General features: G+C 42.2%; 1 protein-coding gene across 1 annotated transcript in view; it reads left to right on the top strand.

The window, feature by feature from the left end:
* Window positions 1-24,005, top strand: part of LOC138249318 (transient receptor potential cation channel subfamily M member 2-like) — a 369,646-nt gene that overhangs the window by 195,729 nt on the left and 149,912 nt on the right. The window contains exons 14-18 of the mRNA XM_069203277.1: window positions 1,211-1,247; window positions 3,394-3,591; window positions 10,750-10,868; window positions 19,038-19,170; window positions 20,148-20,319. Coding sequence (XP_069059378.1) covers window positions 1,211-1,247; window positions 3,394-3,591; window positions 10,750-10,868; window positions 19,038-19,170; window positions 20,148-20,319 — 659 coding nt within the window. The remainder of the gene's footprint in view (window positions 1-1,210; window positions 1,248-3,393; window positions 3,592-10,749; window positions 10,869-19,037; window positions 19,171-20,147; window positions 20,320-24,005) is intronic.

The raw sequence follows: 24,005 nt of genomic DNA, 5'->3' as shown, positions 1-24,005 counted from the left end.
CCGGGATGCATTTATTTGCATAATAATTGATGGCACCTCAACAACTTTATTGGGCAGAGCTCGTGCCAGGACAGCTTAATGGGTTTCAATTCATCTGATCCCATACATTTTTATAAAACACGTTCTCATTGGGTGGTACATTCTTCTACCAGGCACAGCCCTGCTGATCGTAATCCCACGGCTCCTCCACGTGTGAGTTTGTGTTGGTTTCTCAGTACACAGCGGCCACCTTTAGGAACATTCAACCTACAGAAAACCCAGAAGCTGCTCTGATTGGTTTGGACTAACTCCTGGGCCATCTGCACAAAAGCAGTGTTGGTGGAGTGCATGAAAACAAATGGAATTCGTTATGCGGCGACAATGCTGCTCTATGTTTATTTTCTGTTTCCCATAACACCACCTTGTCTACAGCACTTTATAAACATGTATAATCTAATTCAATATAAAAGAAGCAGTTTAATACTGCCTGACAGCTGGGAGGCTTTGGAAACAAGGAGCCATTTATGGCAGCGCATATGACCACGCTGAGTCAGCAGGCGCAGTCTGCCCAGTCCGCATTACATGGTGTAGGCCAGCAGCATTGCACAAACACTTTTAAGGGGTGCCTGCTATTGCGAGTTCAGCTCCGCGCTTCAAGTACTGGTGTTAAAAGTCGTGATCTGGGCCCTCGGCGCTGCCAGAGGCCAAGGTGGGAAGTTTAGGCCTACTGGAAGCTACCCATTTTTCTCAGCTGCATGAGGCTGCATTTGTGGCATATATCTTTAATTGCCTGTGTTTCTAAATAAAGACCCTCTGGCACCGAGTGCAGCGAGAAACCAAACATGCAGCGTCATCCTCACGCCATTACAGGACAAAGGAGTTTGGCGTCAGATAATTTAATACCCGACACACCTAGGGCCAGATGTAGTAAAGGGTTTGCGCCTCGCAAACGGCGAAAATCGCCGTTTGTGAGGCGCAAAAGCCTCTTTGCTATTCAGAAATGCATATTGCGAGTCGGGACCGACTCGAAATATGCATTTCGGAATCGCAAATAGGAAGGGGTGTTCCCTTCCTATTTGTGATTCGGAGTGGAATGCAATTCCATTTGCGACCGCATATGCGGTCGCAAATGGAGTCGCAGTTACCATCCACTTGAAGTGGATGGTAACCCACTCGCAAATTTTGTGAATGGACCCACAAATATTTTTTCAGGGCAGGGAGTGGTCCAAAGGACCACTCCCTGCCCTGAAAAAATACCGAAACTAAAGGTTTTGGTTTTGTTTTTAAGTGCAGCTCGTTTTCCTTTAGGGAAAACGGGCAACACTTAAAAAAAAAAAAACGGCTTTATTTAAAGCAGTCACGAACATGGAGGTCTGCTGACGACAGCAGGCCTCCATGTTTGCGAGTGCCTAGACTCGCTATGGGGCCGCAATTAGCGACCCACCTCATGAATATTAATGAGGTGGGTCATTGCGACCCCATAGTGAGTCGCAGTCGGTGTCTGAGACACCGTACTGCATACCAATTTGCAAGTCGCAAATTGCCGTTTTGCTACATCTGGCCCCTAGTCTCGACATTCCACCCCACCCAAACTCTTCAGAAGTGTGACTCAAACACAGACCTGCACCAGCAGTGCTGCAAACTAGGGCTGGTAGGCGTTTTTGTAAGAAGGGGAAGAACAGCCTTGTGGCAGAGCAAAATGTCACTCAACCGATATAGTTTAACTAAAACCATACAGGAACAAAGAAAAACCCACTACAAGGTAAGAAAGTTTACCTTTCCAGACAGCTCCTACCAGCAGAATTGCAGATGAATAGGACGAGCAATGGAGAAGCAAAAGAGGTGGTCTCATCATGACATTAATGACTTGAGGCCGCCATCTTAAATTGGGGCAATATACATTAAATGTTGTAATGGTAGCTATTTTCTGTATGCATTGGTAGCGTGTAATGTAAACATAGTTGTGTTCACAATTGTCTTTGTGCGGCGGCAGCAGCAACGGCAGAGGGCAGAAACAGGTGCCCCAGAAAACAGCCTCAAACATTTGACCTCGGTCTTTGAAAGCACAGCATGCGTAACCAGAGAAGATCACGATTTACAGCCCTGTTTAGAGAAACTCCCTAGAGCCACTGAAAACATCCAGTGTTCTGGTCAAATGCTCTTAGCCTAAGAAAAATATATTCCCTAAGCAGATGCTACAGTGGCACAAGTGGAAGGGTACAAGTACTGAGGTCATGCTCCAGGGTAGTGTGCAACTGAAGAAAAGGTGAGACAAAGAGGAAGGATTGACCATTAGCAAGCAACAATTTTTTAAGGACACTGAAACAAACCAATGAAAATGCAGAGAGCCAACAAAGAAGTATATAAGTATATACTAAAGTATATACAAGAGGCCATATGCTTATGCTCGGTCTAAAAATCACCAGTCTCTCCAAGGATGGCCCATAATGCAGCACCTGGGCCAATTGGAATTCTTTCTTGGCATGTGGTGCCCCAAGGAGGTGCAGTGGCACCGTCAACGTGTTCTCTAAGTGTTGTGGTGGGCTGCATGGAGTGCAGCAGCCTGCCATAAGTGATTTAAAAGCCCTTCCCTAGGTTTCAGGATATATTGAATTCAGGACCCCTGGAGGGGGCATACCTCATCTTCAAGCACTTGTAGAACTGGAGCTTTTGCTCCTGGGCTCTGGAATGCAGGGACCACTAGTAGTCCTATAAATGCATTATTTGGCCTGTAGAGCATAAAGAAAGACTCTAAAAACTATTGAAATGTTTTATTTATTGGACGAGCATTGCAATGTTATTCTTTTAACTAATGCAATTGAATATAATTATTATTCCTGATGGTGTTAATGGTGGTATTATGCTAAATCATAACATATGGCTGAGTTTTTGAATGTGGTGACACCCTGAGAGAGGCAGTAGGCTTGCTTTATCTACCATGACACCCCCTTATAGTGAGATGATTCACCTGGTATAGGGCGGCGGCACTGTGATTAAATATAATATGAGGGTGTCACCAAAGGTATTTCCATCTATCTGATGTACATACATGTAATTTAATGTGTGGTATTTAGTAGTGTGTGTAACAAATGTACTTTTAATTTTTAAAAGGCCAATTGGCCTTATCTGCTCTGTTTCGCTACCCCTAAAGGGCCAAGTGCTACGATGAGGAATTTGGTTCCCAGTGAAAAGTCAGTTGTGGACCTATTACTTGCTCAGGACTTTCATCCTTCACAGTTGATAACCCAATTTCTTAAAGATATTATGGTGGATCTATTTGTTAGGGAGTCATGCTAATCACATCGGATGGTTCGCTCACTTATGTCACCTTGTGGAAACTGTAATTACAATAAATTAATGTCTTGACATTTTAGGACTCAACCTATTCCTCACAACATGAGACTGAGACCAGAGCCAGTGAATTGTCATCAGCGCCTGGTGGAGTTTTTCACTGCTCCCGTTGTGATTTTCTACTGGAATGTGATTGCGTACATCGGCTTCTTGTGGCTCTTCGCCTACATCCTGATGATTGATTTCCAGATCACTCCGTCCTGGAGGGAGTATCTGCTGTATGCTTGGATTTTTACCATATTCTGTGAGGAGTTAAGGCAGGTAAGAATATCAAGAAATGGTAAATAGTGAACAATTGTGCACAACATTTCTCTTAAATGCCTCAGTACTGAGTGAATTTTAAAGGGAACATATTTATTTTCAATCAGTCAATCAATCAGTATTTGTAAAGCACGGCTACTCACCCATGAGGGTCTCAAGGCACTGGGGGACTCATCCGAATAGCCACGTCTTGAGGTTCTTCCTGAAGATGGTGAGTGACAGACTTTGTCTGAGTTGCAGGGGGAGGTTGTTCCAGCTCTTCGCTGCAGTGTAGGTGAAGGATCAGTCGCTCTGAAAATAAATCTTAACTAAAATATGCTCATTTGTCAAACCAAGCAATATTCAACATCAGTAAAGCTTGAATTTCCTTTATGGCTGAAAAGCTCTGAAGTCTGATGGACTGATTTCGAGTTTTGATGATGAGATACTCGGTCAAAACCATGATGGACCTCTTATAGGTTACAATGCACTTGTAATACGGTGGACGGGATATCTGTCTCATGTGTGATTAAGTATCTCCTCAACAAACGCTAAAACAAGCGCTGAATCATTAGTAAGGAGGTCTTTCCGCTCAGTGAAATTCTTTTGTCAGATATTTTGGGACTTTAAGGTGAAGGTGCATGGACTTCCATAAAATTTTCAACATTATTGCCAATAATACAGAAGAACCACAGTGAACAGTCAAGTCTGGAGGAAGGGAATGGCATGGCCCAGCAGAATGGTATATTGGTTCCCCCCAAATATTGCCAGACATTAGGGATTCACCTGTGCAAGGTCACAATGGAAAAAAAAGAAAACGGGACATGGGTTCACAACCAAGGGCCATATTTATCACACTTTAACGCAGTGCAACGCAAAAAAGCTACCTTGATGCGCTGTGCTGCGTGAAACGGAAAGGGCATGAATGCATCACCTTTATATGGCACATTCCTGTCCTTTCCTTGAGCTGGTGCACTTTTGGCTGCCTAGTGCCAACACAGGCAGCTGAGCTTCTTGCAAGGTTGCCTGCATTGTAAGCAGGATTGTTTTTTTGCAGGAATGGACACCTTTCTGTACAAAAACAATTCTCAGAGACATTTTCATCTGTCTTTGTGTCGTCTGTATGCTGCAGAATGCAGCACACATAGAGGAAAAACTGAGGAAGCATGAACATATTTCTCCTTGTTACGCCACCCCTGGGGAGGCTTAGGATTTTGACGCATTCCCAGGTCTACACTAATGGTAGATGTGGGAATGCACCAAAATCCACTGGTGGAATAGTAGGAACGCTTATGCTCCACTGTTGCAACACCTCTGGGGCAGAGTACGCAAGGCAGTGATTTGCGCTACCTTGCGTTATCAAGCCATGTAGGACTACAGAAGGTGGCCTTGTGGCAGCTTGATGAATCTTACTTAGGTTTTGTGTTGCCCTTGCGCCCCCTTTCATGGCTCAGGGTGATGTAAAATCTTAATAAATCTGGCCCCAAGTGTTTGCCCGGCAGCAATCTGCCAGTTCAGCAACACTGATGCAGAAGATACAATAGGCAGGCAGGGTCCCACTCTGAACCAGGGGCATCTCACGACTAAAATTAAAAAGGTGAACTGCCCATAGATCATGCAGTTGCTCGAGCTAAGCAGGTCGCACGGGTGTGCACCCTGAATATCGAAGCCAGAATAGGGAGGCAAATATCGAGAACAAAAGATTGTATCCAAGATACCAAAAGGTAAGAATAGATTTTCTATGCCTATCTCAAATATATGAACCTTGATGATATATATTTTTTCAAGGTGCATGTATGTGGAATTAGGAACAGTAAATCTATACTTCCTCTGTATGCCCTAACTGTTTGATATTTATATTTTAGTCTTCAATGTTTGTCTACTATGTTCTTGCACCACAATATCCATAACTTCGATATTCAGTAATATAGTTGTCCACAAGGACGACGCCAGGCAGGGTGATTCTAGGAGTCAATTCAAACTCTAAACCTTTCCAAACTGCATGAACGTTTGTCAAACCTGCTTCTCCAGAAAGCAGTTCACAGAGAATAATGTGCCTTTCTCAAAATGTTCCACATACTGCCTGCCAAAAAATGTCACATGAAAGATTAACTACGTATAGCTGAGAACCCACAGGAGACTAAGAGAAATATCCTTGAATATATGTGGCTCCTGACAGCTGATTTACCATCACCCATGACACACCTCGACATGAAGTAACCACACAGTCATAGCTATCAAGGTTTACTTTCCAAAGCAGAATGGCTCCTTGAGTTTGAAATTTGTCAGGGCCTATTAAGGACTCCAAAAGATCAGATAGCTTTTATTCTCAGTAGGCAAAGACCGAGTGTTATGAAAGTCTGTTCAGCATCTTTCATGATTGCCCACAGAAAGGGCAACTCTACCCAGTAGCCGTAGAATCACCCTACACAGTAGAATACACAGGAATATTGCCAGGTGTCTCCTTAAGAAAGTCAAAGTTAGGCAGATAAAAAACATAAAAATAGAGAATACCTCCTAGGCAGTCTGGTAATGCTTGACTGAAGATAGAGATTTAAGTACGGGCCGCTTCTCCGCTAATGCGGAGGGGGTCTCCCTACTGGATTGTGGTGATAGGACAAATAAAATGGTAATAACATTAGGTTATTATCATTTTATTTTTTTCTGGAAGAAGGGGCGGAACTGGGCTGGAGGGAGGGGGCCAGAGGAGGGCTACGGGCATACAAAATGCGCCTGTCTGTTTGGCCAGCCATGTTGGGCTAGCCAAACAGACATGCGCACTTTGCATATTCTCTACCTGGCTGTATTGCACAGCTGAGTGGAGAACATGCCCCAGGCTCCCACTCCCAGTCTGACCGGTGAAGATGGCCACTCTGACCAGTCACGACACTGCTGTTGCTGGTTAGAGCAGCATCGTGGATGGCTGGGAGCCTAGAAACGAGAGAAGGAGGAGGACTGAGGGGAGACGTATGCGTCTTCCCCACAGGTAAGCTTTCTTTTAAATCCTAGGATGCAGGGTAATGCCTGGATGAAGCATCCAGGGAGACACCATCAGGTTTTGCGGCATGCATACAGTCATCCTCTGAAAGGGGACAGCTTTCAGTAAGCCTTGTCCAGAGATGTGACCATGGTCATGCTAGAACCTTGAACTGTGTGACAAAAAGCTCCTAGTGAAAGAAAGCAGTAAATCTTGCCCACTGACTTGTTAAGTCTTTTTGGAGTCGAGTTGGCACCTTATTGCAGTCCTCCAGAAATAAAACACAAGTCTAAACATTCAAAACCTTTAGAAGAAGCTCTATAACATATTTCCCGGTCCTTCAAAAGTTCATAGTCTTTGGGGGAATGCACATTAGACACAAAGGCACAAGTTCAAGTGGGGGAACGAGCATTTCCTACAATTCTACCATGCCCACGGCCACAGTTCCTGTTACACGTAGGCTGTTTTGGACACACTTGGACCTACTTCTACTTGTTGACTTAGAAACAACCAGTTCTTTTTGCTCTTCAAGGGTCCTTGATGTTTACTGATTCCAGATCAAGCAAGAGCCACCACTCAGCCCTTCTCCAGGCACACAGCAATTCTTCAAAGCAGTTCTTTCTCCTCAGTCCTAGGCAGCTCTCTTCTGTAAGGATGACTGCAGCAGTTTCAATAAAGTTAGCCTAGCTGTACTTGGGGAATCTTTCCAGACAAGTCAAGTTTGAATTCTCAGACATTCCCCTCAACTCTTAGTAAGCCCATATGCTTTGGTTTCCATTTTTACAAAATGGCAGGAATCAGCTTGGTCTGGAATGGTTCCTTCCTCCCCTCTAACTCTTCCAAAAACCAAACTCTTAAGGCACATCGAGCCGCAAAGCAGACTGGCCACATGTATGTTACATCGCTGGCTGGGAGAGTGCTGCAACCAGGGCAGGAGACCTGTTCTTGCACAGCAGCCAGTTGTCAGGAGAGCCCTTGGACTGTTAGCTGTTGGGGCAGAAACCAGTGGCAAGCATGAATGTTTTTGTCCAGGGAGAGTGGAAATGGGCACTTCTCACAGGAAGGGACGAGATGCAGAAGAAACCGCTTCGGGTGTAAATCCCAGGGAGGGACATTTAAGAGGTGGATTAAGGTCACCACAACTCATTAAGGTTACTTTGGGGACAGAGATTATGACTAGTTATGGATTTCACTTAGGTGTCATGTCAAATAAAAATCCATGTTAATGCCTGATATTTATTTTTCTTAATTTGTTTTACACCATGAGAAAATCTTTCCTACCTGCCACGTAACTGGAGAAAAATAGGTGTTCACAGTGGTGGGAGTTTAAAGACATGCAGACTGGCTCACTTCTGAAATAGCGCTGCAGTCCCTGTTACCTTTTCAAATGTACAGGTTATGTGCTAGCTGTCTGGGTTGTGTAGCTGTGCCTTTGACGAGGTACAAGGGCTGCTGACTTACAAAGTGTTCCATGTAGCATTTCATGTGCAAAAACCAGCTCTGTTGCGGGGTTTGCACCAAACTGCGTCATCAAAGCTTTCACTGGAGGTTTAGGTTTGGAATTTGACTTCTAAACAGCTTGTGCTCGTTTTGTAAACATTTTATGCTAATTGTCCACTCTTCATGGGTGCCTTAAAAATGTCAAACATGCCAATTGAATACTACAAATGATTTCCATGTTTTAAGGGAAACCAAAGGCAGGTAGCGCCTGTCAGGTATGTTCAAACTACCCAGAGGTCAATAACGCTAGCAAACTAGAGTAAAAAAATAAAACTGTCCTAGGGAGACTCAGTAAACAAACCCTCTTAGCAATAAACGTTGTAGACTTGCAGCATGCATGGGCCCTTCAAGCTCCCTTTAACTTGGATAGTCACCAACAGCGACCCTCTTTCTGGAGTTTTCAGGGGTCGGATATCTCACGTAGGATCAGAACACAGATAATATTGAACTTCTTCCAGGGCATGATTGGATTATGTTGCAGTGGCCAAAGTCTTCTACCAGTGTGGACACCTTGGCCTTGGCTCAGTTTATGACCAACTCATTTCTTAGGCTGCCTTCCTGTAGTGTTCTCGAAGTCCTGTAACAGTATTTCCAGGTATTGATGCATCATCTCTAAGTGACAGTGTTGTCACTGGGAATAAGTTTGGGCAAAAATGAATTAATTTTGATATACTAAGTCAGCGAGAAGGTCATATACTGATAGTCTTATGCCCGGCAGACGATCTGAATCTACTGCGGCACAAACAGTCTCTCATAGCCAGGATAGATGGGGTAGTAGGCACCCTCTAACAAGGGGTACCGTTTTAGGGGTCAGCTCTGACGTCTCATGACTTTTAAGGGCAAGAACCCTCAATGGGTTCACTTGATTGTCAAGTTAGAAATAAACAGAGAGTTACAGAATCCTTTGGTAGGAGAGCAGAGCTTTACAGGACCATGCAGAGGACTTTCATCCCAACCACTGCAAACCTCTTGACTTAAAAACACATAGCAAAGAGAAACAGGTGAACAGTGTTGACAGTAAGCAAGGGAGTGTTTGTTTGATGCGAGAACCTCGTGATGCACTGACGGAAAGTCCAAGAAACATTGAGGAAATGTATCTGTACCTTTCTGGCACTTTTAACCAAGTTACTTTTCGGAATGTGTTTTATATGTTTGTACACATCTATTAAAACATAGTCATGTTTAGTACTCGCTGTATGGACTGCAGCAGGGAGAACAGCTGAGATAAATGTTCTGAGATCTACATGCACCACCTGCTAATCAATACGCTGCTATAACAATGACCTCACAGCATGGTTGGCGGTGTTGTTGGCCAGACAACTCCGCAAGAGATACCGTGGGAAAGTTAGGGCCAGAATTATCACTGTACCACATTTTCCTTGTGTCATGCAAGGTAGCACAAGGGCAATGAACCACTGAAGTCAGATTTGCTAAGCAAATCAATGTCACCTTGTACGGCCCTGCAGTGCTTCATAAATCTGGAGTAGTGCACGTCGCTGCCTTGCGTTACGCTGCCACGTGGGGGCGTTCCATGGGTGGAGCATGCGTGTTCCTAAAACTTCCACTCATGGGTTTTGGCACATTCCCAGATTTACTGTGAGTGGTAGACCTGGCGCTAGCTAGAGTTTTGGGACTTTTACCTATTTCCTTCAGGGTTGTTTTTTCACTTTCATGTTTACAGGAAATGGTTATACCCATATGTATTCAGTTGTTAGTTTTCCATTTACACATTTTAAATATTTTTATTTAACCTTATTTTGGACTTTAATTTACTTTTTTATAAACTATGGGCCTGATTTAGAGTTTGGCGGAGGGGTTACTCCATGACAATGGTGATGGGTATCCCGTTCTCCGAAATCTAAATCCCATTGGGTACAATGGGATTTAGATTTCCGCAGATGGGATATCTGTTACCGTTGTGACTGAGTAACCCCTCTGCCAAACTCTAAATCAGGCCCTATACTCCTTTTTGAATTTCTGATATGTCCCTCCTAACACCTTTATAAGAGTTAATTTTAAGTTTGGCCCATCCTACCCAAGCCCCAGCCAAGGAAATTTCCAGCAGGCATTTGGAATATGTGCAGATTTTCTTACACAGCTGTTGTGGGAGGTTGGCAGAAGTGTGTATTTCTAATGTACTACATGAAGAATCTACAGCCTCCCCTCTGTACAACAGGTCGGTCTCAGAAAGACAGACTGTCACCAAGTTCTTTTCCAGGAGATCAGCTGTCCTAGCATAGAAATACTATGAATTATGTGTTCTTTGGGTGTGAGTGATTTGGGAAGGTAGACATATTTACAGGAATCAACCATCATTGACCCTGTTAGAATCTACAAGAGTATAGCTTTGTTTAGTGTCCATTACTACGGATGTTTTATGAAGTTTTGATTTGACCATATGGCACTACTCTGAGATTACGGATAGGGCTCACTGTGCCCTTGAGTTAACCACCTATGTTGATGTTGGATTCCGAAAGGTATATCAGTGAGCCCAGGAAGAAAGAGGACCCTTCCAACCCTGGATGGGCTTCTCTGGAAGAATGAGTTGTTGGCAGCCTGTGGGGGATGTACAACAATGAGAGTTTTTGCACGTAGTTTGCTCTGAGTCTCCAAAGAGGGTGATGGTGAGTGTTGGCTGCTGCACCTTGGTCAAGTGATACATGGTGCATAATAACTGAAAATGTGTTCATGTGTTTCCTCAGAGTTTCTACGACCTTGACGATATGGGATCGGTGAAGAAGTGCAAGTTGTACATCCTCAACTTTTGGAACCAGGTGGACGTGTTAGCCTTGCTTCTCTTTTCAATAGGAGTAATCTGCAGGTAGGTCAGATGCTTATCCAGCCTTTGTATCCTTGTCTGTCTGTGCTCTATTCAAGCCTCAACTCGACCATGGGATGCACTCTATAGCCTCTGTTAATGATTAGCCTCCAATGATCCTCTTTCAAGGAAAAAAACACTCTTATTTAGAAATAATAGGGTGGGTCCTAGACTTTCACCCATCTTTATGTCATTTGAAGCCACTAGGGTAAGCTATGCCCAGTTTAGATGGGCTCTTGTGCTTTCTGCTGGTGTCCAGGTGTCATGGAGGATGGTCACAGTTTGAGGGTCTATGAAACCAGGCTTAGTGATCTTGGGCTGCTGCTATAGCCAGGAGGGAGGAGTCCGCGAGAGCGAATGCAACCTGACTGCCATATATCTTTAAACATTTCTTTATTGAGTGGGTTGTGATTTGTTAAGAACGTTTTTACCACCAGCCTTTTGAGGGGAGGATCTATAAATTGAGCACTCTGACTTGACTGCACAGCGGGCGTGCACAGCAGCTGGACTGATGGGGCACTGAAGATGCACCAAAGGCAAGCCTGCCTATGTCTGTCTGTGCCCGTCCGGTACCCGATCATCCAGAGCTCCATAATCCCTGGTTCAACAGCCACAGAAAATACAGAGCCATGACTTTATTCCAGGAAGGAGCTTCTCTCTATCAAGATAGGAGGTAAGGATCAGAGGTGTAAGACAATGGACCTGCTTTACACGCAAAATCAGTTTTGCTTCACTGACTCCATAACGGAGGATAGCCATCAAGTGGCTGGTGCTACAGATCCGATTCTCAATCTTAATTTGGCCTTCAAATGTACACTTTTAAAAGCCAGATCACTGATAAGACATAAACTCGAGTTTCTTGAGCTATTAGGTTCCCATAAACCTGATTCAGGGCCTGATTACGACCTTGGCAGACGGGATACTCCGTCACAAACGTGACGGATATCCCGTCTGCCCTATTACAAGTTCCATTATATCCTTGGAACTTGTAAAATGGCGGGCAGGAGTATCCCATCCGCCAAGGTCGTAATCAAGCCCATAGTGTTTATTACTGAAACATGGACCGATGCTACGTCAGGCCTGGATTTGGCCTTGGATATCCCGAATGGGTACAAACTCGTAAAATATGATCCCACCAACAAGAAAGGTGGCGGCTTAGCCATTGTGGCGCGTGATAACATTACCGTGCACTGCTCTCCAGATTTAAATAATTCAATTTATGAAACCACGACCTTCTCGTTGGGACTTACCAATCATTAATATTTTAAAGGCTTGTTGATATATCGCCCCCCCAACCTCTGAGAAGTGTTAATACCTACAATAAGTCCATTCTTGGAGTCCAGCGTAAAGGATATTGAATTTACAGCATTAAGAGACTTTAACTATCATCTGGAGAAAATAGCAGCTAAAGTTTTTTTTTATTTCTGATTGAGGTAATGCCAAATTTTGGTCTCTGCCAGCATGTGCAATTTCCCACGCACTTGGCAGGACATAATTTAAATGGGATTTTCACCATCAATTCTTATCTCCAGGTCAGCAGATCACTACCATTGACCTGGTCAGATCACAGTGCCATAATCTTTTCTCTTAACCCGCCACTATCTTTGTCTTGTAGGAAAGCTAAGACGGAGATATTTCGGAGTAAGGCCTGGAAGAACGTTAGTGCGCCCTTGCATTATTATCGGAATCCATCACAGAGATTAAATATTCAATACAACCTCATCTAGATGGCACTATACAGAACTATTCAGACTGGGTAGGAAAGGCAGTAGATGTCTTAGCCCCTCAAAAAGTTTTTGCTAGCCGTAGGAAAACTAACACTTAACCTTGGTTCAACAAGAAACTGGAGCACAGAAACAAGAGTGTAGAAAGAAGGAACATGAGTGGAGGACTAATTATGATATCTTAAAAAAAAGAAAACTACAAACGATCTATAGCTAAATACAAAAAACTCATTCTGGAAGAAAAGACAAAATATTTTTCCAAGAGGTTTTCAAGCTAAGAACTCTGCCAAGGAGCTGTTTTATACTATAACAAACCTAGCGAAACTACCTGTTGCTAAAAATTATACCTGTACTCAAGAGTCCTGCAAAACTTTAGCCAACTTTTTTCAAACTAAAGTACAGGCAGCTTTTGAGACATTTTCTAATCACAATCAATCTGGGTTACCCCTCTTGTCTAATAACGTATCACAAATCCCTCTGTCTAATTCTAATAAGTACTTCCTTCTCAGCTCAGAACCGGTACAGAAGATGATTTTTTAACATAAAAATCGAGAAGACCTTTAGACGCCTGTCCCCCAAATGTTGCACATCTTGTCCTGGACATCTTCGGTGATTACCTGAGGCCCATTTTGAATGAACTAGGAGTGGAAGAAAGCTTCAATCTTACCCCTCCTAAAAAATCTCACCTTGACCCCCAGGAGCCCAGTAGCTACAGACCTATTTTCAGGCTTCCCTTTCCAGCAAGTGTGGGAAAAAGCATTGAATGCTGAATTTATGGATTTTGTGAATACCAAGAATTTGCTAGACAACACTCAGTTTGGATTTAGACACTCTCATAGCACCAAGACAGTCCTGCTAGTAGCCTCAGAGGAACTGAGATCAGTCTTTGATGCTGGGCAGTCTTAATTTTATTGGACCTCTCAGCGACATTTGATACCGTTAATCACAACATCCTGCTAGATCCTCTGGCTGGGTTGGGTGTAGGGGGCCTGCACTCAGCTTAATAAAATCATTTCTTTTAGACAGAGTGCACCAAGTAGTTATTGAGGGCTTTGTCTTAGACCACTTTATTTTAATTTGTGGTGTGCCATAGGGATCTTCAATGAGCTCTACCCTTTGTAATCTGTTTGTGCCATCTTTGACCAGTCTGTTTAAATCCTTTGGATTTTCTGTGATTTCTTACACAGATGACCCACAGATAGTGGTATCCATTTCCAGCATTTCAGAAGAGACTACAACCAAATTCAGGTCTTGTATGTCACATATCAGTATCTGGATGACTCAGATTTGTGTAAAGCTTACTTCCACCAAAACAGAGGAATCAATTGCGGTGGCCTCAGGACCTGGGCCCGGTGTCTCTACCAGTATGAAAAGTGAAAAACTTGGGGATAATCTTTGACAGCAAAGTGACATTTGAAGACCAGGTCAATATGTTAGATTCGTCCATCTTTTTTGCTCTAAGGCTAGTTAGGAAAATGTGTCAGTTTATTCCTACTGAACTTCAAAAGACCGTAATCTCTGCACTAGTTTTGGCTAAACTATATCATGGTGATGCCTTGTATGTACACATAAGGAAAACGTTTCTGCCAAAGTTACAAATGCTACAGAACGCCTCGGCTCGGCTCTTGAAAAATGTCCCTAAATATCAATAGGTGTCACAGGCCACAAAAGACTTAAATTGTCTTCCTGTGGAAAAAAAGAATCAAATTTAAATCTCTTTCTATCATTTCTAAGACATTAAGTAATACATCACCCAAATACCTTTAGGATAATCTTACATGGTGTGTACCTGCTTGCAATCTGAGATCTTCAACCTCGAAGTGTTTAATTGTGCTAAGGTTTAAGCGAGTTTCCTGGGGAGGTTGAAGCTTGTATCTTAATACTATAGAGTTATGGAGTGCTGTCCCCATGAGGTTGAAAAACTGCACAGATGTCTTGTCGTTTAGAAAATCCCTCAAAACCTGTTTGCTTACCCAATAGTGTTATTTAAGGCTTCTGCATCCTCCTGTTGACAGGGTTATCGCCAAGATGCCTAAGGGCATTTTTGCGCTTTACAAATATGAACATGGAAATGTCTTACATCAGTTATGTTTTGTTTTGTAAAGCGTCAAACTGCACCCCAACAGGTGTATCATAGTGCCTTAAAAAATGGTTCAACCAAATTGGAGGTAGCAACACTTGATTAAGCATTTACCAAAGCTTAATTGCTCCTGCCTAAATAACCATGTTTACAAAGCCTTCCTAAATGTACATAGGTCAGCCATCTTCCAAAGATGCAGAGGTAGGAATTTTCACTTTGTCACAGCAAGTATTGGGAAGACAAGCTGGTGAATTCTGGGTACTGGAAGATAAATTTGCCTTCCGGTTTCATGGATTGTTAGGACTGATACAGCATGAATCGAAAATAAATGGCCTTATGTGTGAGGCAAATGGATCTAAGTGGATTACAGAATTTCACTGGGATCCAGGGGAGTTGGATCAAAGCTGGTGACATGTGACCTTTTAATTTAGGTTTCAGCAATTGCTTAGCAGCCTGATTCTGGACAAGTTGTAGTTTGTGAATCACCTAAATTGTAATACTGAAGATGGTCCAAGATAAAGGTATTTGCATATTGGATCTTGTGAGAGAATGTAAACAGACATGAAAGAGCTTTCAAAGTACACAGAGGAAGTATCAGGATTTTACCACAAAGATTACCTGGGAAAATAGTGAGAAAGGCAAATACATTTTTACACCTGGATTCCTCACACAGGTAGAAAGAGAGTGAAGAAGTCCAGAAGTTCATCTCTTGGTAGTAAGGTTTTCCACCTTGACATCCTTCATCTTGGGATGGTTGATGCTCATCCGAAGAGTTACTTTGGCCAGGCATTTCTGAAGAGCAGAGGTTGCTTCCTCAGAATTTTAAGCAGTCTTAAATAGTGTTTACATATCACCTGCATAACGAAAAAGGCCAAAACCACTGACTTAGTTCAGATGAGCACTGAGGAACTTCACAGTCCAGGGTTGTGACAGTGGACCTGCAAGGAGGAACGAGGCCTGAAAGGACCTATTGAAGAGAGAGCTGGTGTGACACAAGAGTGCCGAGCTGCAGGTCCCTGTTTCTGACAACCACTTGAGTAGAATGTGGTGATACATTGTATCGAAGGCTGTGGAAAAATCAAATAAGATCAACGCAGCTGGCATGTTACAGTGTGCAATGATGCAGCTAGTCTAGGACCGACACAACAGCCAATTCAGTACGAAAACCAGAGCGAAAGCAAAGTTGCACCAGATGAAGCAAAGGTGACAATTAAAAATTGCTGGAGCTGCAGGAAAACTGTTCGCTCCAGTAGCTTGGCCTTATATGGAAACTGGGAAATGGGCATATAGTTAGCCATGGTATCAAAATCCAAAGAGGGCTTTTTCAAGGTAGGTATGACAAGTGCCTGTTTGAGCCTTTCAAGAATCACTAATTGTAGATGAGGAAGCATTGAGGATGACAAGAGATAGAAAATATTCACACAGCAACAGATCTTTGTGGATCTTAGCAGGGAAGGGGTTGATAGGTTGACTAAAAATTGGAACCTAGCTAGGTTCTTCATCAGTAGCTTCTTCTAGTTAAGATGTTGAAGGGAAGGAAGAGGGGAGAAGGTAACACATACTCCTTCTGAGAGATGCCTGAGTAAGCAACACCGAAGTGGCACGTCCAAGGAAACTGAAAGGGATGATAAGTATGATAAAGTAAGAAATTAATTGAAAATAATATCTAACAAGTGACCTAAGCGATGGGAAAGAACAGCGAAGTACCAGAAAAACCAAACAAATAAAAAATGGATCCAAGTTTGAGTAAGTAAGAAAACCAGGTTCTCAAACTCTTACAATCTCCTAAAGTAACCAAGGCTGCTGTATCAGAGGAAACCTGAGGTGGAATAGAGGTTAGTAAGCTAACTGCGTTCGATCTTCTGTTAGGAGATCGATCTAAAGACATGAACAAAGAATCAGCGGGTACCAAAGGAAACAGTAATCTCATCCATGTGATGCAAAACATGTAAAACATATTTAGGCAGGTTAATCTTGTTAAGTATCTCAAGCGTGCCGTAACCAAGCCAGATTTTGGTCAAACAGGCAATATCCAGACTTAAATCCACTGGTCTTATGAAAAACAACAGATAGCGGAAAGACAAAAGACAGAGGCCCTGATTTAGAGTTTGGCATATGGGTTACTCTGTCACATGGGACGGATATCCTGTCCGCCATAGTACAATGTCTATAGGATATAATGGAATTGTAATACCGTATGTGCTTAGGCTACATTACTTCTTGAGGCATTCTGCATCTGCAGAGAGCCCTAGGTTCTCTGAACTCAGGGTACCCTGAAGTTACATTTTAATTTATATTGTTTTACACTTGTTGTCCTAATAGTGTAGAGTTTTTAGTCATGTACATTATGAACATAGCTGTTAGACGTATACACTATGAACTGAGTTATTAGACATATACGCTATGGACTGAGGTATTAGACATATACACTACAAACTGAGTTATTAGTTGTATGCAGTGTGAACTGAGTCATTAGTTGTATGCACAATGAACTGAGTTATCAGACGTATACACTATGAACTGAGTTATTAGTCGTATACAGTTTGAACTGAGTTGTTAGATGTATACACTGTGAACTGAGGCATTAGATGTATACACTATGAACTGAGCTAGCTGTATACACTATGAACTGAGTTATTAGATGTATACGCTATGAACTGAGTTACTAGTTGTATACAGTATGAACTGAGTTATTAGACGTATACGCTATGAACTGAATTATTAGTTGTATAAACTATGAACTGAGTTATTATACATATACACTATGAACTGAGTTGTTAGTTGTATGCACTATGAACTGAGTTATTAGACGTATGTGCTATGAACTGAGTTATTAGTTACATACACTATGAACTGAGTTATTAGTTGTATGCACTATGAACTGAGTCATTAGACGTATATGCTATGAACTGAGTTATTAGTTGTATGCACTATGATCTGAGTTATTAGACGTATACACTATGAAGTGAGTTATTAGACCTATACACAAAGAACTGAGTTATTAGACGTATAAACTAAGAACTGAGTTATTAGTTATTAGTTGTATGCACTATAAACTGAGTCATTAGACGTATATGCTATGAACTGAGTTATTAGTTGTATGCACTATGATCTGAATTATTAGACATATACACTATGAAGTGACTTATTAGTTGTATACACTATGAACTGAGTCTGAGTAATTAGACGTATATGCTATGAACTGAGTTTTTAGTTGTATACACAATGAACTGAGTTATTAGACATATACACTATGAACTGAGTTATTATTTATTAGTTGTGTGCACTATGAACTGAGTTATTAGACATATACGCTACGAACTGAGTTATTAGTTGTATACACTATGAACTGAGTTATTTGCTGTACACACTATGAACTGAGTTATTAGTTGTACATACTAGTTTTCAAGAATATAACATTATGAACCTAGTTATTTGTTGAAAAATCCCTCTCTAATCTATGAAAAAGTGTAAATTTTTATTGAGGAAAGAGACATCAAAATGACAAAAATATCTGGTAGTACTTATTAGTACAGCATAAATATTTTACACATTAAGCCTGTCTGCTCTGTGCCATTGCTATCAGGGGCTTCATCTCAGGTTAATTCTGTGACTTTGAGGGTTCACCCTGACAAGGATTGTGAATATTCCTTGAGGTTGGTCATCACCCACCCAAATAGTAACCCAATATTTTTATATACTGTCAACACCTCCACCGGCCAAACAATTAGTAAAGACTGACTACCTTCCAGCTCCGGTTAGGGAGTGTGTGTGACTGTCTTGCTATCCCTCTCTTCCCTGGTGTTACTCTTCTCCCTGACTTTTAGCTCTCTCTGTCTAATACATTTTAATATTACACTTTTTTACCAGTTTACCATGTCCTGCAATATTGTCATTCTAGGCTTCCATAGCTTAAGATCTTAGTATATATCGCAATAAGATCTGAAAGCAGGCCAGCAGGCTTTTCCAAACAGATGCACTTGCCAAAATGCAAACAGGCAACAAATGTAACACAGTTATTAACCTTCTAGAAACGCTATCATTTCAAAATAAAGATGAAACATAAAGATAATCAAAAGTAATTATTGAGTACCAAGAATGTATTCAGGTAAACTTGTTTATCATATGTGCAGGAACAGAACAAAATAAAAAACAATGTGTGTGTTGGTTTAATCCCATGTATTCACTTTTGATGGATTAATTAGCACATGTTCTCAGAAGAATTTAGGCATGAAAAGGGGAAGACAACACTTGGTATTTACAACAGATCTCTACATTGGCCAAATGCTTATGAAAATCAGATAATAAATGTCTTGTGCCTGCCTCTGTCACTTGCAGTAACACCACTCTCTGCCTTCCTTTCCTGAGACTCATACAGGTCACCTTCTACGCTGGGAGAATCGTCCTCTCTCTTGATTTTGCTATATTCTGCTTTCGTCTGATGCACATTTTTGCCGTCAGCAAGGTCCTGGGTCCCAAAATCATCATGATGTGGCGAATGGTGAGAGCCAAACAACAGATACAAAAAAGTGGTGATTTAGCTCCAATCACTAACTTCATGTGATACCCTCCAAAGAATATTGTATTCATGTACTAGGGCATTCAGTGTTTTTCCACCTCCCTCACAGGTTTGGCAAATAATGAGTAATTTGCCCAGATGGTACTCATGCCCATCCTGTGTGCCTTAATAGCCCCTTTTTTCATGCTTTTGGTCAAATGCAATTATTTCATGTTCTTGGAGTTCTGGATGTAAATGACACTAAAGTGAACTTTGTATGTTAGATGCATGTCCATTGTGATCTTGGTCCTTACCGCCACCACAAAGGAGTGATGCACACCTGCACAATCACATCCCATCCTCAGGTGCTTAGAAAGGTGTCCCCTTCCCCCTCCACCCATTCTCGTTATCATCCATGCAAACATTTTTTATAGTAAAATTGTGGGTAAGCCAAGTCTTATTTTGATGAGAGCACCCAGAGCACATGCTAAAATATTCATGACTTCACTTTGTTTCCTTCCCTTTCTGACGCAGCTCATTTTAATGTTAGTCCTGTGGCAACTTAAAATACCCCTAAATCTACCAAAATATTAACCTCTCTGGTACTCCCAGTGTTGGAATACCATGCCTTATCCAACCAAACATATCCACCAACACCATTCACCTGGTGTGTGTGCTTCTCCTTTCTGATCAATCTCCTGGGTTTGCATTTAGAAATTGTAACCTCCTGAAAAGGGAGAGAACCAGCCATCGCCACCGAGCCATTAGGAGAGGAAGAAGGTTACACCTCGGGGCATTTAAGGATGGGTAGAGAGGGGATGCTTAATCTTTAACACTGGGGGACAGAGTCAAGAAAGGCTACTTGGGTCACCTGTGGTTTTGGAGATCAAGCAACCAGGTCATACTTTGAGAGATGGCTGAGTGAAGTTGAATACTGTGTGCCAGCTTATGATGTTTCTACTTTGTTGTGATCTTTCCAGATAAAAGACATATTCTCCTTCCTCTTCCTGCTGGCTGTTTGGATTGTGTCCTTTGGGGTCTCAAAGCAGGCAATCACGGTCCATAATGAAAAGCGTCTGCACTGGATCTTCTGGAATGTGGTATACAAGCCCTACCTCACGCTCTTTGGGGAAATCCCATCCGATGTTTATGGTGATGAAACCAACATTATTTTTCTTCTGATATATCTAAGTGTATCCGATGCTCCTAAATGTTATTGCTGTGGGATAAAGTAACCTCATCTTCTGAATTGCACTGGGTGGGTTTGTCAAGGTCAACTCAATGCATTTCAGCCTCTACCTTGGAGAGTTGGGCATTTGCCCTCGACAGTAGAGGAGCTACTGGGTCTGTCTGATTGTCATTCCGAAACTGGCAGAACAATAAATATGGAGAACATCTCGGAAACAAGGATTATGCTTCCCGAACAGCGCCTCTCTTTTGTCCTCAGCTCAACGTAAAGGAGAGGGGACAAGTGACTAGAGGGGCATTTAATGGATTTGGCACAGGTCAGATATTCTAACTGAAATCATGCTGTTGTTGGGTTAACGAGAATGCACTCTACTCTTGCCTACCCGTAGGAGGGACAGGTGTGTAACTGTTTTGTGTTGATTGGCTGTTGGGCTTGATGGCTTAGTTCCCTTTCTGAAGTAGTACCTTGATAGCCGTGCCTTGATAGCTGTGCAGCCAAGCTTTGCTGCACAAAGTCATCACTGTTGATAAATGGAAGCTTCTTAACCTCCCCAGTCCAACTCCTAGGTCCTGCTTATACATCAGGCTAGTTATTTCTGGGTAAAAGCAAGATTCTATTTAAAGCGCTTATACTATGCCATAGACAGCTACGCTCAAACACATCTTACTCATAAGCTCTTGCCCTACCCACCACCTACAGTCTTTCAACCAGCTCCACCCCGATCTTCACTAGAATTCACTCACTGACATCCACAGAGAGCTCAACTCTCTCCCCTCTTCTGAACTCACCACAGAGCAGACTTTCTGAGTGACATTAACTCCCATACTAGCCATACTAGGTATCAAAACTGTGCAGTTTGAAATATATTTTATTGTAATTATGCAGCTGTTTTCCTGCCTCCAGAGTTACAGACATTTTCTTGTGGGTGCTGGAAAGGGAGAGGTAAAAGAGAGAGAGAGAGACTGGCTCTTGTGTACATCTGTGGTGAGCCAGTTTTGGAATATGGTGCCCCTTCCATGCATACTGCATCCGTCTGTTCCGCAATTGTATCCCTCTGTCATAAAGTGACCATGCATGGGATATTGTGGCCATTTTTGGCATGCCGCAGCCCACCTTGGCATAATGTTGCCTTGGCATAATGGTAGGCATTCTTGAATTGTTGCAGTGGTGCCAACTGCTGGCATAATGGAAACCCAAGCATAACAGTGGTCATTCTTTATAAAATGTGGCCATCCTTGGCATGATTATGACGTACCCTGCCATAATGATGGTCACCGTTTGCATATTTTGGGCATCTTTGAGATGATGATGTGCATTTGTGGCATGATGGAGCTCACTTTTGGCCTAATGCCGAATATTTCTGGAATTCTATGGCATCCGTGGTGTGATGATGACCACTCCTGGCATTATGCAAGCCAGCATTGGTATATGGTTGTCATCCTTGCCTTGTTGAGGCACTCCATAGCCTAATGGTGGGCAAGGCATGTCTGTGACAAGCTCTGGAGTACTGGGATGGTGGTGGTTCTCTTGTCATTTACTGGGCACCTCTGGCATGCACTAGTAATACATTAGCAGTCAAGGCAGGTTTTGTCCATGTGTGGGAATAGTACATATGTGTACATGATGAAAGAGATATCCTGATGTTTGTGGCTCAAACTTAGATTTACTAAAATGGAAATGTGGTATTTAGTGAAAATGACATGCTTTACTGCGAGAGCTGTTTTTATTGATCAATTTTTTTTTATTTGTCTTGATAAAATCTATGTATACTTTTTTTTAAACTGGAAAGCTGATATTGCAGATTCAAAATGTGTTTAAATCAGATATTAATTGATAGTTCATGATAATTTCAGGTGGCTCTCTGCTGATGTTTGCTTGCTGCTGTTGTTTCTCTATTTCTTTTTTGTTGATTAAAAGGATAGAATAAACTTTCCTCCACATGTTTTGCTCTACTAAAAGTAATACCGAACATTTTACCTGAGGTGACAGGTGGACGGACCAAGCTGCAGATCTCACTAGGTTGGACTATGGAAATTCTTCATTTCTGGGCTCCTTTGATTACTGGCTGTAATGCTTGAATGGGATTAATACCCTGGCAGCAATATTGGCACAAACTCTTCCCCATCATTCCTCAGCCCTAGATACCTTTGACAAACTTCTCTGGCTCTCTGTGCCCAAAAGGATTATCTTTAAATCACTGGGCTATCAGTCAGGTAGGTCCTCTTACCCGAAAAATAAATTCCTGCGGTGCCATCCTTTACGCGGCCTCATCTTGTCAAACAGAATTTCAGTTGCTTTCATGCCAGGAGCGGTTCAGTTCAAGCGTCTGTCCTTTGGAACAACCTTCCTTCAACGCTCCCTGTAGTGACAGATCTGTTATGCTTTAGGGAATCTCTGAAGACGTAGGGCTGATTGACATTTCGGCTGATGGGTTACTCTGTCACAACGGTGATGGGTAGCCTGTCCGCTGAAGTCTAGATCCCATGGGATATAATGGGAGGTATATTTAGGCGCATGGGATGTCCATCACCATTGTGACGCAGTAACCCATCTTCGGAAATCTTAATCAGGCCCATGGCCATGGCTATCACTAAGCACAAGGACACCATTCTAGGTATCAGTTGTGTGTTACAAATATAGTAATACTAATATTAATTATAATAATAACAATGATAATAATGCTAATATGATGAAGATAGTAATACAAAAATAGTAATAATAATAACTCTGCTAATAATAATAAAAATAAAAAGGACAATAACAGTTACAATAATGAAAACAATAATAGCAATAATAATAACAACAATAACAATACTTAGTCATAATAATAAATAATAATAACAAATACTACCACTAATAATAACAATAATAATAATAATAATATTAGGCAGTGATAATATTAATAATATTAAATAATAATAGGAATAACAATAATAATAACAATAATAACAATAATAAGCTCAATAAAAGTATTAATAATAATAAATAAATGCTACTACTACTACTACTACTACTACTAATAATAATAATAATAGCAATTTTAATCACTGAACATGGAGGCCCAAAATCATAATACCTGGTTTAAGACCTGGTTCAGAAGTGGAAGACATGGTGATGTGAGGACACTGAAGGACATTTTTGAGGAACACTGAGTGGTGGAAGAAATGGTGTTTGAGAACATTTGAGGGTAAACTCTAATTGTGTAGGCCAAGAAAAGGTCAAGGAAAAATATATTAGAAAAAAATCAGAGGGTGTGCCTCAGTACCATTGGTGCACGCGCTGCCATCCCTGATGTCAGAGGGTGTGCTGCCGTCCCTGATGTCAGGGGGTGTGCCTCTGTACCATTGGTGCACGCGCTGCCGTCCCTGATGTCAGAGGGTGTGCCTCAGTACCATTGGTGCACGCGCTGCCGTCCCTGACGTCAGAGGGTGTGCCTCAGTACCATTGGTGCACGCGCTGCCGTCCCTGATGTCAGAGGGTTTGCCTCAGTACCATTGGTGCACACGCTGCCGTCCCTGACAGTACCATTGGTGCACACGCTGCCGTCCCTGACGTCAGAGGGTGTGCCTCAGTACCACTGGTGCATGCGCTGCCGTCCCTGATGTCAGGGGGTGTGCCTCTGTACCATTGGTGCACGCGCTGCCGTCCC

Source organism: Pleurodeles waltl, chromosome 8 (assembly GCF_031143425.1).
Source record: "Pleurodeles waltl isolate 20211129_DDA chromosome 8, aPleWal1.hap1.20221129, whole genome shotgun sequence".
In the NCBI taxonomy this organism is placed as follows: Eukaryota; Metazoa; Chordata; class Amphibia; order Caudata; family Salamandridae; genus Pleurodeles; species Pleurodeles waltl.
This window is presented reverse-complemented; position numbering and strand designations above follow the sequence as displayed.